Below are 11,913 nucleotides of genomic sequence, written 5' to 3'. Positions count from 1 at the left end.
GGACTTATCGATAGCGATTTCATTCAAACATCGATTTGTGCGCCTTGCCAGCTCTAAAACTAGGAATATCTCTCATTTGTTGTCGGTAGTGAAAAGTTGTTAAATGTACTGTGCGTATTTTAAAAGTTAGTTGCGAACTGTACAAGTTTTAGCTAAAGGAAGCAGACGCGTGTGGCACGTACAAGCCGAAAATTGTAGTGCACCGCCTCGTTTATCGTCTGCAACTTAGAGTTTTGCCGCGCTTTGGTTGTCGGCGGCAGCAAGAAAACGCAGCAGATACTTGGCAATTTTTTAACCAGGTAAGCAGAAAGTGCTGAATTACAATCGTTAAATTGGACTGTACCGGACAACTAAAGAGCCCTGTCAATTAATCCTTTAATATGACGGATATATCAATTTTTCGGTGGCGTCGCTTGCAAATTAAAAATGGCGATACCGGTATAGACATTTAGCTGATTTTAGGCTCCAAAAAACCATAGTTCGTTGATTTCTTAGCGCGGAGCATATATGCAGGCCTAAAATTGTTTACAATAAAGTGTAAGCGATCGAGAAACCTTAATAAAAAAAAAAAAATAGCTGTGATTGCCGGCAAATGCCAATAAACACGAACACTTACGCGCACACACGGCGCACGCAAAGCGGTGCCGCCAAAGAGACAGGGCTGTTATGTATTTCAAAGTGTGCAGAAAATCTGTTCCCAGTACAGTAGCACTAGGCGAAATAATACGTTTGCCACTTTTCAATTTATCTGCAGTTATTTCTGTTTGTCGCACCCAACCATTTCCCATGTTGGCCAAGTCCCATTCCATTCCAGCTTTCGTCTGAACGGAATTTATGCATTGCGCGGGCGCGCGTTTTGTTTTTTTTTTCCGCCGTGGGTACAGTGCGCATTCATTAATAAAAAATTGCTGAACATCACCATCACATACCAACGCACAACTATTCCCGTTAATAAGAAGCCGTTAAACATATTGGGTGCCATCTATCTTATTTGTTATTATTAAATTTAAAAAAAAGGTGAACACAATATTACCAATATAACTAATAGCAACTGTTAACTAACTGTTAACTAACTAACTAACGCAGGCAAAGTGATTAATAGTAGCTAAGGCTATGGCTCGGATTAGTTCGGTGTACAATTGCTTCAGCAAATTAACAAACGCCTTTTGTTTACTCTTTGAAGATCCAGCTTAAGCACAGCGACACAAGCATCATGGAGAACGGAAACAAGGGCATGTCCATCGAACAGATGTACCAGAAGAAGTCGCAGCTGGAGCACATCCTGCTGCGACCCGACTCGTACATCGGATCCGTGGAGTTCACCAAGGAGCTGATGTGGGTGTATGACAACTCGCAAAACCGCATGGTGCAGAAGGAGATCTCTTTCGTGCCCGGCCTCTACAAGATATTCGACGAGATTCTTGTGAATGCGGCAGATAACAAGCAGCGAGACAAGAGCATGAACACCATTAAGATCGACATCGATCCGGAGCGCAACATTGTGTCCGTGTGGAACAACGGCCAGGGCATTCCGGTGACCATGCACAAGGAGCAGAAGATGTACGTTCCCACGATGATCTTTGGTCATCTACTGACCTCGTCGAACTACAACGACGATGAGAAGAAGGTCACTGGCGGCAGGAACGGATACGGAGCGAAGCTCTGCAACATATTCTCCACCAGCTTCACCGTTGAGACTGCCACGAAGGAATACAGGAAAAGTTTCAAGCAGACTTGGGGCAACAACATGGGAAAAGCCTCCGATGTGCAGGTAAGGAAATAACATTTCTTGTTTAAGACATCATCTAATGTTCAGTAAACCCACAGATCAAGGACTTCAATGGCACTGACTACACACGCATCACATTCAGTCCCGATCTGGCCAAGTTCAAGATGGACCGTCTCGATGAAGATATTGTAGCTCTGATGTCGCGTCGCGCCTACGATGTGGCCGCCTCATCCAAGGGAGTATCCGTCTTCCTAAACGGCAACAAGCTGGCTGTACGCAACTTCAAGGACTATATTGATTTGCACATCAAGAGCACGGACGACGATTCTGGCCCACCGATCAAGATAGTCCACGAGGTTGCCAACGAGCGGTGGGAGGTGGCTTGCTGTCCTTCGGATCGAGGCTTCCAACAGGTCTCGTTTGTCAACTCGATAGCTACCTACAAGGGCGGTCGGCATGTGGACCATGTGGTAGACAATCTCATCAAGCAGCTGCTCGAGGTTCTGAAGAAAAAGAACAAAGGTAGGGTTTGCTTTAAATGCGTATTTCCTTAAACTACAACTAATATTGGCTTTGAATCTCTTCCAGGTGGCATCAACATCAAGCCATTCCAGGTCCGGAACCATCTGTGGGTTTTCGTCAACTGTTTGATAGAGAACCCCACTTTTGATTCGCAGACCAAGGAGAACATGACTCTGCAACAAAAGGGCTTCGGCTCAAAGTGCACCCTCTCGGATAAGTTCATCAACAACATGTCCAAGTCTGGCATCGTGGAGTCTGTGCTGGCGTGGGCCAAGTTCAAGGCCCAAAATGATATTGCCAAGACGGGCGGTCGCAAGTCAAGCAAGATCAAGGGCATTCCCAAGCTGGAAGACGCTAACGAGGCGGGTGGAAAGAACTCTATTAATTGCACCCTCATCCTCACGGAGGGAGACTCAGCCAAGTCATTAGCCGTATCTGGTCTGGGCGTGATCGGACGAGATCTCTACGGCGTGTTCCCGCTTAGAGGTAAACTTCTAAATGTGCGGGAAGCTAATTACAAGCAGCTTTCGGAGAATGCCGAAGTCAACAATTTATGCAAGATCATCGGCTTACAATACAAAAAGAAGTACCTCACTGAGGACGATCTAAAAACTCTGCGCTATGGCAAAGTGATGATCATGACAGATCAGGATCAGGACGGCTCCCACATCAAGGGTCTTTTAATCAACTTCATCCACACTAATTGGCCAGAGCTTCTGCGTCTGCCCTTCCTTGAGGAGTTCATTACACCAATTGTGAAGGCAACCAAGAAAAACGAGGAGTTATCATTCTACTCGCTACCCGAGTTCGAGGAGTGGAAAAATGATACAGCTAATCACCATACGTACAATATCAAGTACTATAAGGGTTTGGGTACTTCGACCTCCAAGGAGGCGAAAGAGTATTTTCAAGACATGCAGCGCCATCGCATCTTATTTAAGTACGATGGATCGGTGGATGATGAGAGCATTATTATGGCCTTCTCCAAGAAGCACATCGAGTCGCGAAAGGTGTGGCTTACCAACCACATGGACGAGGTGAAGCGACGCAAGGAGCTCGGTTTGCCAGAGCGATATCTCTACACCAAGGGCACAAAGAGCATCACCTATGCAGACTTCATCAATCTGGAGTTGGTGCTGTTCTCGAATGCTGACAATGAGCGCTCCATTCCTAGTCTGGTGGATGGCTTGAAGCCGGGTCAGCGGAAGGTTATGTTCACTTGTTTCAAAAGGAATGACAAGCGTGAGGTGAAGGTGGCCCAGCTATCCGGATCAGTGGCGGAGATGTCGGCCTACCACCACGGAGAGGTATCCCTGCAGATGACAATCGTAAATCTGGCCCAGAATTTTGTGGGTGCGAACAACATAAATCTGCTTGAGCCACGCGGTCAATTTGGTACCCGCTTGACGGGAGGCAAAGATTGTGCCAGCGCTCGTTACATTTTCACTTTAATGTCTCCCTTGACGCGACTCATATACCATCCATTGGACGATCCACTTTTGGATTACCAGGTGGACGATGGCCAAAAGATCGAGCCACTGTGGTATCTTCCCATCATACCGATGGTATTGGTAAACGGAGCCGAGGGCATCGGAACTGGATGGTCCACGAAGATATCCAACTACAATCCTCGTGAGATTATGAACAATCTGAGGAAGATGATAAACGGACAAGAGCCAGTTGTGATGCATCCGTGGTACAAGAACTTTTTAGGACGCATTGAGTACGTGTCGGATGGTCGTTATGTTCAGACTGGTAACCTACAAATTTTGCACGGAAACCGCTTAGAAATCAGTGAACTCCCTGTGGGCGTATGGACGCAAAACTACAAGGAAAATGTTCTGGAAGCTCTATCAAACGGCACCGAAAAGGTGAAGGCTGTTGTTTCGGAGTACAAGGAGTATCATACAGACACCACCGTTCGCTTTGTGATCAGTTTCGCACCTGGCGAATTTGAGCGCATTCGAGCCGAGGAAGGTGGTTTCCACCGAGTGTTCAAACTTACCACGACGCTTTCCACCAACCAGATGCATGCCTTCGACCAGAACAACTGTCTGCGACGCTTCCCCACCGCGATCGATATCCTCAAAGAGTTTTATAAACTGCGACGCGAGTACTACGCCCGCCGGAGGGACTTTTTGGTCGGCCAGCTCACGGCGCAGGCTGATCGGCTCAGTGATCAGGCGCGCTTTATTCTCGAAAAGTGCGAGAAGAAGCTGGTGGTGGAGAACAAGCAGCGCAAGGCCATGTGCGATGAGTTGTTGAAACGTGGATACCGTCCCGATCCCGTCAAGGAGTGGCAGCGCCGCATTAAAATGGAGGATGCCGAGCCAGCTGACGAGGAGGATGACGAAGAAGAGGAGGCAGCTCCCAGTGTCAGCTCAAAGGCTAAGAAGGAAAAGGAAGCCGATCCGGAAAAGGCCTTTAAGAAACTAACTGATGTCAAAAAGTTCGACTACCTTCTGGGCATGTCCATGTGGATGTTGACAGAGGAGAAGAAGAACGAGCTACTCAAACAGCGCGACACCAAGCTCTCAGAGTTGGAAAATCTCCGCAAGAAGACGCCGGAGATGCTTTGGCTGGATGATTTGGATGCCCTCGAATCGAAGTTAAATGAAGTAGAGCAGAAGGAGCGCGTGGAAGAGCAGGGGATCAATCTCAAGACTGCGAAGGCTTTGAAGGGCCAGAAATCTGTCTCAACAAAGGGCAGAAAGGCTAAGTCAATAGGATCCGGAGCGGGTACCTTAGACATATACCCAGATCCCGATGGAGAACCCGTGGAGTTTAAGATCACCGAAGAAATCATTAAGAAAATGGCAGCGGCTGCCAAGGTAGCTCAGGCGGCCAAGGAGCCGAAGAAACCCAGAGAGCCCAAGGAGCCGAAAGTGAAGAAGGAACCGAAGGGCAAGCAGATTAAAGCAGATCCTGATGCCAGCGGCGGCGAAGAGGTGGACGAATTTGATGCAATGGTCGAGGGCGGCTCTAAAACCTCACCCAAGGCCAAGAAGGCGGCTGTCAAGAAGGAGCCGGGAGAAAAGAAGCCGCGCCAAAAGAAGGAGAACGGCGACGGGCTCAAGCAGAGCAAAATTGACTTCAGCAAGGCCAAGGTAAGTGTTTCATTAATTACCCAAATCCGTATTTAATTATCAATTAACATTTTTCCTCTTTAGGCGAAAAAGAGCGACGATGACGTGGAGGAAGTAACTCCTCGTACAGAGCGTCCTGGACGTCGACAGGCCAGTAAGAAGATAGACTACAGCTCGCTCTTTTCGGATGAGGAGGAAGACGGTGGCAACGTTGGCTCTGATGATGATAATGACAACGCCAGCGATGATGAATCGCCCAAACGTCCAGGCAAGCGAGGTCGAGAGGATGAGAGCAGTGGGGGAGCCAAGAAGAAAGCTCCGCCAAAGAAGCGGCGAGCTGTAATTGAAAGCGATGATGATGACATCGAGTTTGATGATGATGATTCTGATTCTGATTTCAATTAAGAAACACAAGATATTGATAGAAGTATTTAGCAAGCAGATCGACTCTTGGAATCAGCATTATCCGAATCGAGAATCTCGAGGAGGCACTTTTTGCGGACTTGCTCGCCACGATCCTTTGTTATTTTATAATCTTTCAATGTTCTCCTCGATGTTCATGTCAATGTTTTGTAATTCGTCTTTTTAATTAACTTTAGATAACCACTTCGCTACATTCGTTTACTGTAGCTGATTCTGTGTTCCAGAGCAGCAAGAAAGCCACCAAGAGAAATTTACAAACATAATATCAATGTATTAACATGTTCCATAAAGATAGTTTGTAGTCTCATACGAGTTCTCTTCATGTAAATAAATCAATTTTGCCGAATGGCTAATACTTTAAAAGTCAATTGGTTTTATGGGTAATAAAAAAACACTACTACGGGATATGAATAATACGATTTTATTCGCCAATGTACATACACACATCGGAAAGTGGGAAATATAGGTAATCTCTTTACGATTCCGCACCCTCCAGGAAAGTCTTGAAGGAATTCTTAACGTTGTCGTTGGCAAACGTCGGTTGTTTGAGAGCCTCGCGCAGAGCAAATCGACAGCTCTTGACATCGTAGTCCGAATGGAATGCCTCCTTGCAGGGCAACAAACGGAGCTGCATCAGTACATAGTTGAGCACACGGGTCTCCTGCTTTGTCTTGATGGCGTAGTCAAAGGTGGCCTGGTACAAGGAGACGGCCAGATCCAACGCAGCTTTCGAGGATTTCGACAAATGCGCGCACTTCAAGGTGGTGAAGACGAGCAGCAGCAAATGGTTGTCGCCGGTGAATTGCTGTACAAAAATGTTATGTTACTCTAATCGCTTTCAATTTATTAAGAATAACTTACGTTGACAATCGACTTCAAAGCCTCAAGCTTGTTATCCATATCTAGCGAATCAAAATCTTCCTGCGAGCAGGGTGTCTGGCTCAAACAGAACTTCTCTGGAGTGCATTTTTGTCTGATCGTCTTGTTTGCGACCGCAAAAGTTTCGCTGGTCATCGAGTTGGTTGTGTCGTTAAACATCTGTTAAAATTTAAAATTTAAGATAATTCGATTAATTGCTGTTTCCCTAAGAGTTACGAGTATATACCACTTGCACAGTACTCCGAAGTATAAACTAACCTTGGTCGTGAAGGCATTCGTGGTGACATAGGCAGTCTCCTCCGCGACGTTGCTGTACTCCCCGTCATCCTCGTCGTCCTCGTCATCCTCGTCGTCGTCGTCATCCTCGTCGTCCTCTTCATCCTCGTCGTCCTCCTGTGCTTCTTCGGTAGTATCGTTGGCGTGCTCGTGTACTTCCTCTTCGTCTTCGTCCTGCTTGTGATTCTCATCTACCGAATCCTCCTCTTCCTGGTGCTGAAACGGTTGCAGTGCGGCAGCAGTTGGCAACTTACTCATCTCGCTGATAATCTCCTCGCTACCAGCTTCTCCAAACCAATTGCCATCTAGGTTCAAGATGCGCAGCTTGGGCTTATTTCGCATAGCATTCACCAACACCAAGCCGCCGTCGCTGTTGATTTCGTTAAAACCTAAGTCGATAACTTCCAGTTGTTCGTTGCCTCTCTCCAGAGCCTCACCTAAGTGGTAGGCGCCATTGGTTTGGATCAGGCAGTCTCCAAAGCTCATTTCACGCAGCCTGTAAAGCAAAAAGATATCACATAACACTCTCGCTCATCAAAAACTGTATAACCGACTCACAGGGGCAAAAAGGGAAGAACCTCAGCTATTTGTTCAGCTCCATTGGACTTTAGAGTATTGTCGTTCATGTTTAGCACTCGCAGATGAGGGTTATTCTTGAAGGATTTGGCCAGGGCCTCGACGCCTTTGAAGTAAATAGAGTTTTGTTCCAGAACAATCTCCTCAAGGGTCTTGAGGGTTTGGAATGTGGTTGCCATGGCCATAGCACCGGTATCCTCGAGACGATTGCGTGGGCCCATGAACACGCGCAGCTGGAGCGGGAAGCCCGCCTTGTTGGCATTGGCATGCAGATCGATCAGAGCCTGGGACAGCATACTACCGCCCTCGGGACCCAGGCCACAATTGCACAGCAGCAGCTCCTGCAGCGAGTAGCAGACCGGGGATCGCAGAAACTTCTCCAAGCCTCGCATGCCATTCGGTCCTAAGGCATTGTCGCTGAGATCCAGGACTGTCAGCTTGGCGCCCGCGACAATTAGCGCGGCTCCCAGGTGCTCGAGCGCTTCCGGAATCTCCGATTTGAGGCGACCAGTGAACAGGTTCTTCCACAGCGCCTTCCGAAACTCTGGATGACGCTTCAGACCCTCCCCAATCGCCTTGGCGGCCTCAACGCCCAGTGTGTTTCCGTCCAGATTCAGATAGTGCACGGTGGTCTGTTTGTTAAGGGCATCCACCACTTCCTGGACTGTAAAAGGCCTTAGTATAGCCACTGCATGAAGCACCCAAAGCGTCACCCAAACTCACCATCGTCAGCTGTGCTCCAGGAACGCGCCTTGTTCTCGAATGAGATTCCCCGCTCCTGGCCCAGTTGGGCGGCCATGCTGACGAAGTTAAAGGTGGACAAGGACATGGTTGCTTTTAAGTGGAATTATTTTATACGAGTGTATATAGGTTGCACTGTACTTTGCGATTGCAGCCGGCTTGCGAAATTGATTTTAACCTCGCAAAAATGGGCGCTAGAATTTTGGCATTGCTTGGTATTGTTTGCCGGCAAGGGTGGTCACACTAATCACAACAGTGATGCTGAACGCAAAACAGGGTGATGCAGATCTGGTTGTGACTGGACTGAAATATTCTGTGTTATGTTTTAGGAAAAACATATTTATTGAAGTTATAAATGAATTCATTTAACGATTCCTAGCTGGAAATTAAATCTAATTATCTGAGCTAGTATTTTTAGCTATTTTCCATCACCAAGTTAGTCATTTCAGCTACAGCTGCACATTCCGACAGATTCACCAGATTTCAGTGCCTTGCAGCACTGTCCAGTAGCTGCTGACCAGCACTGCTCGACGTTGATTGCAGAAAAAAAAACAAGGAAAACAACGACCTGAGATTATGCTGAAATAAATAGCCTGATATGAGCTGCCGTGCTGACCTGTAGGGCAAACCGACACGAGGCATGTTTAGGAAACTGCTCAAGATGTGGATTCTGCTCCGACCCACCCACTGGCTGATCCTGATAGCCCTGTGCGCGGTCACCTGTGCAGGTTACTGGTTGCTTTGGTCAGAGATTCGCCTGGAACATGGTAAGTGGAGTCCGGTAGATAGACCAAGCCATATCACTTTTACACCCACTATCTATTTTGTGCAGCCTTCAAGCCGCTGTCCAAGCTGGGCGATTCCCTGAGCCCAGATCGGCATGCCTCGTCCACCACCGATGACTTTGACTTCGAGGAGCACCTGGTGGTGCTTTACAACCGCGTTCCGAAAACGGGATCCACCAGTTTTGTCAACATAGCATACGATCTGTGCAAGCCCAATAAATTCCATGTGCTGCACATTAATGTCACTGCCAACATGCACGTCCTCTCGCTTCCTAATCAAATCCAATTCGTGCGCAATGTTTCCAGGTGGCACGAGATGAAGCCAGCTCTTTATCACGGCCACATGGCCTTCCTAGACTTCTCAAAGTAGGTAACATCTAGCCAATTCAGCAGAGCCCGTCTCAATTGCATTACTCTTTGGCAGATTCCAAATCGCCCACAAGCCCATCTACATCAATTTGGTGCGCAAACCTCTCGACAGACTTGTCTCCTACTACTACTTTCTACGTTTTGGCGACAACTACCGACCGAATTTAGTCCGCAAGAAGGCGGGCAATAAAATTGTAGGTAGAGCATCAAGGCATGAACCTCCCTGTAACCGAAACCCTTAAACATTTTTGCAGACCTTCGATGAGTGCGTGGTGCAGAAACAACCCGACTGTGATCCCAAAAACATGTGGCTGCAGATACCCTTCTTCTGTGGCCATGCAGCCGAGTGCTGGGAACCCGGCAGCAGTTGGGCCTTGGACCAGGCCAAGCGCAATCTAGTCAACGAATACTTCCTAGTCGGAGTCACCGAGCAGATGTACGAGTTTGTGGATCTGCTTGAGAGATCCCTCCCAAGGTGTGCCTCCCAACCATATGTTATTGTCTGGTTTAGAATACGTCCAGTTGCTTCAATGACCTGTTTTTTTCGCAGAATTTTTCACGGCTTTCGGGAGCACTATCATAACTCAAACAAATCTCATCTTCGGGTGACATCTTCCAAGCTTCCTCCCAGCGAATCGACAATTAAGGCCATTCAAAAGACAAAAATCTGGCAAATGGAAAACGATCTGTACGATTTCGCTCTGGCCCAATTCGAGTTCAACAAGAAGAAGCTCATGCAGCCGGACAACAAGCACGTGCAGAAGTTCATGTACGAGAAGATTAGGCCCAAATGATTGCAGAGAAGGCGACGGAGTCGCAGAGCGAGGATTCGGCGGACTCCAGTTATCTAACCACGAGTCTCCGACAATAGTATTGTAAATACGTAACTCTCCTTCGCATAGATTTGATCTGTACTTAAGAGTAACTCATCCGTACACTTAAGCGCTACCTAAGACTTTAGCAGTGAATATCGTTGACATATTACTAACCCAAACCTTTTGTACGTAGTCTAAGCTTTAAACGTATAAGACAGGCGAGAACGCGTTTGTAGTTCATCGTAAGCAATATCTAGCAACAATTGTCTGCACAATATCTCTATATGATTAGTCAAATGTACGTTTTATACTCGACAATACAACGGAATGAATGGATGAATTGAATTGAATGTAGGCCATAGATCGATATGCATACGTAGAACTAGAAGTAGGTGTAAATTCATATGTAAACGACTCTCATTGATTGTAACTCTCATAGGCTAGGCCATAAATCTGAATTTGACATTCAAATTAAATGCATGTAAATACCCAATAGATAATGGAGTGTCTGTCTGTCTGTCTGTATTTCTGTCCACATGTGAAGCGCGCTGTGCGTATCAACAGCTGTCGCTGGGATTGCGTGTTCGTAAATTGATTAATGCCATCAGTGGGTTACTTTTAACTCTCGGCGTTCTGTACTTCGACTTAGCTAATTGCACTTGGCTGCCCAACGAAATTCCGCCGGACTTTAAAGGCTGACGTAGCTCCGTGCTCGAAGGTGATCGACTGGCTGGCCGACGGAATGACCGAATGGCTGAATGGCGGAATGGCGGTCCGACACGCAGAATGGGCTCAGGCAAGCGCAAGAAATGGCATGGAAATACATTTGGAAACGGCGAGCAGTGAAATACTTAATTAATTGCTCGTGCTTGAAACTAAAAGCAAATGAGCTCGCATTACCCACAGCCCCCGTCAGTCAGTTGATCACTTGATCGTGGAACGCGGACACGCCAGTCGAAAGAAGGTACATAGCTACTGTCCGGCAGAAAGGCACGGTTACTGTTGTGTCGAACGAGCGGAGTGATAGCCAAAGTAATAACTACACTTACGATCCGTAAGAGGGACTTAAAACTCGTTTTTCACTCAGTCACAGTGGCGATGGCGATTAGTCTTTAAACTACTCGTGTACGGAGCGTTCAAAAGTTCAAGTCTAATTGCATCCAAGTCGCGTAACCATCAGAAGATCAACCACGATACACTGTGCGAAACGCGCAGAACACGCACTTACTATATATAATATATACCTGTGCCGCGATTTCGAAAGATAGCCTAACTTTAAAAATCGCGTATTTTGCGACGAGGAATGAAAATATACATTGGTTTACATTCTAGAATAAATATAGGAAGTGGACTTTTCGCAAGTGCCAGATGAGAATTTCTCGAAAGTGCTAAACAGTACAAGTTACAAAGTATATATAGTTACAAAAAAATATAGTAAAGTGGACTTCCTGATTGAATGTACTGATTTTTTTTAATAATGGAATATTTAAATAGAACTATATCGAAACTTGGTGTCTTTACCCACGTATGCTTGAGTCTAGAACTTTTCAAAAAGTGCTTACAAAGTGATTAAAGTGTTTGAATTTTTGTAGTACTCACTCACTTTCAGTGTATCTTCTTAAACATTATATTTAATAATGTTAATTGCTGTAGAAAATCAATTGAGTGCGCTGCACCGTGAGAAATACCACACTTGTCTTGGCACTTTAAGA

At 46.5% G+C, this 11,913-nt stretch overlaps 3 protein-coding genes across 3 annotated transcripts; 2 read left to right on the top strand and 1 right to left on the bottom strand.

The window, feature by feature from the left end:
- LOC6732814 (DNA topoisomerase 2) lies at positions 1-6,123 on the top strand. The gene is made up of 5 exons (XM_016178072.3): positions 1-299; positions 1,184-1,771; positions 1,828-2,251; positions 2,318-5,358; positions 5,422-6,123. Exons 2-5 carry the CDS (start codon positions 1,214-1,216, stop codon positions 5,740-5,742), a joined length of 4,344 nt encoding a protein of 1,447 aa, XP_016025540.1. The 5' UTR covers positions 1-299; positions 1,184-1,213; the 3' UTR covers positions 5,743-6,123.
- A 42-nt stretch (positions 6,124-6,165) lies between these two features.
- On the bottom strand, positions 6,166-8,493 carry LOC6739250 (ran GTPase-activating protein). The gene is made up of 5 exons (XM_016169050.3): positions 8,215-8,493; positions 7,474-8,155; positions 6,898-7,411; positions 6,622-6,798; positions 6,166-6,565 (listed from the first exon to the last, which is right to left on the bottom strand). The coding sequence occupies exons 1-5, from the start codon at positions 8,318-8,320 to the stop codon at positions 6,236-6,238; spliced, it is 1,809 nt and encodes a 602-aa protein (XP_016025539.1). The 5' UTR covers positions 8,321-8,493; the 3' UTR covers positions 6,166-6,235.
- Positions 8,494-8,704: 211 nt separating this feature from the next.
- Positions 8,705-10,694, top strand: LOC6732813 (heparin sulfate O-sulfotransferase). Its single transcript, XM_002079890.4, has 5 exons — positions 8,705-8,999; positions 9,065-9,383; positions 9,442-9,580; positions 9,641-9,861; positions 9,937-10,694. The coding sequence occupies exons 1-5, from the start codon at positions 8,873-8,875 to the stop codon at positions 10,178-10,180; spliced, it is 1,050 nt and encodes a 349-aa protein (XP_002079926.1). The 5' UTR covers positions 8,705-8,872; the 3' UTR covers positions 10,181-10,694.
- Positions 10,695-11,913: the final 1,219 nt, after the last annotated feature.

The sequence above is a fragment of the Drosophila simulans genome, chromosome 2L (genome assembly GCF_016746395.2).
Source record: "Drosophila simulans strain w501 chromosome 2L, Prin_Dsim_3.1, whole genome shotgun sequence".
In the NCBI taxonomy this organism is placed as follows: Eukaryota; Metazoa; Arthropoda; class Insecta; order Diptera; family Drosophilidae; genus Drosophila; species Drosophila simulans.
The sequence above is the reverse complement of the archived record's forward strand: the minus strand, read 5'-3'. Positions and strand labels throughout refer to the sequence as shown.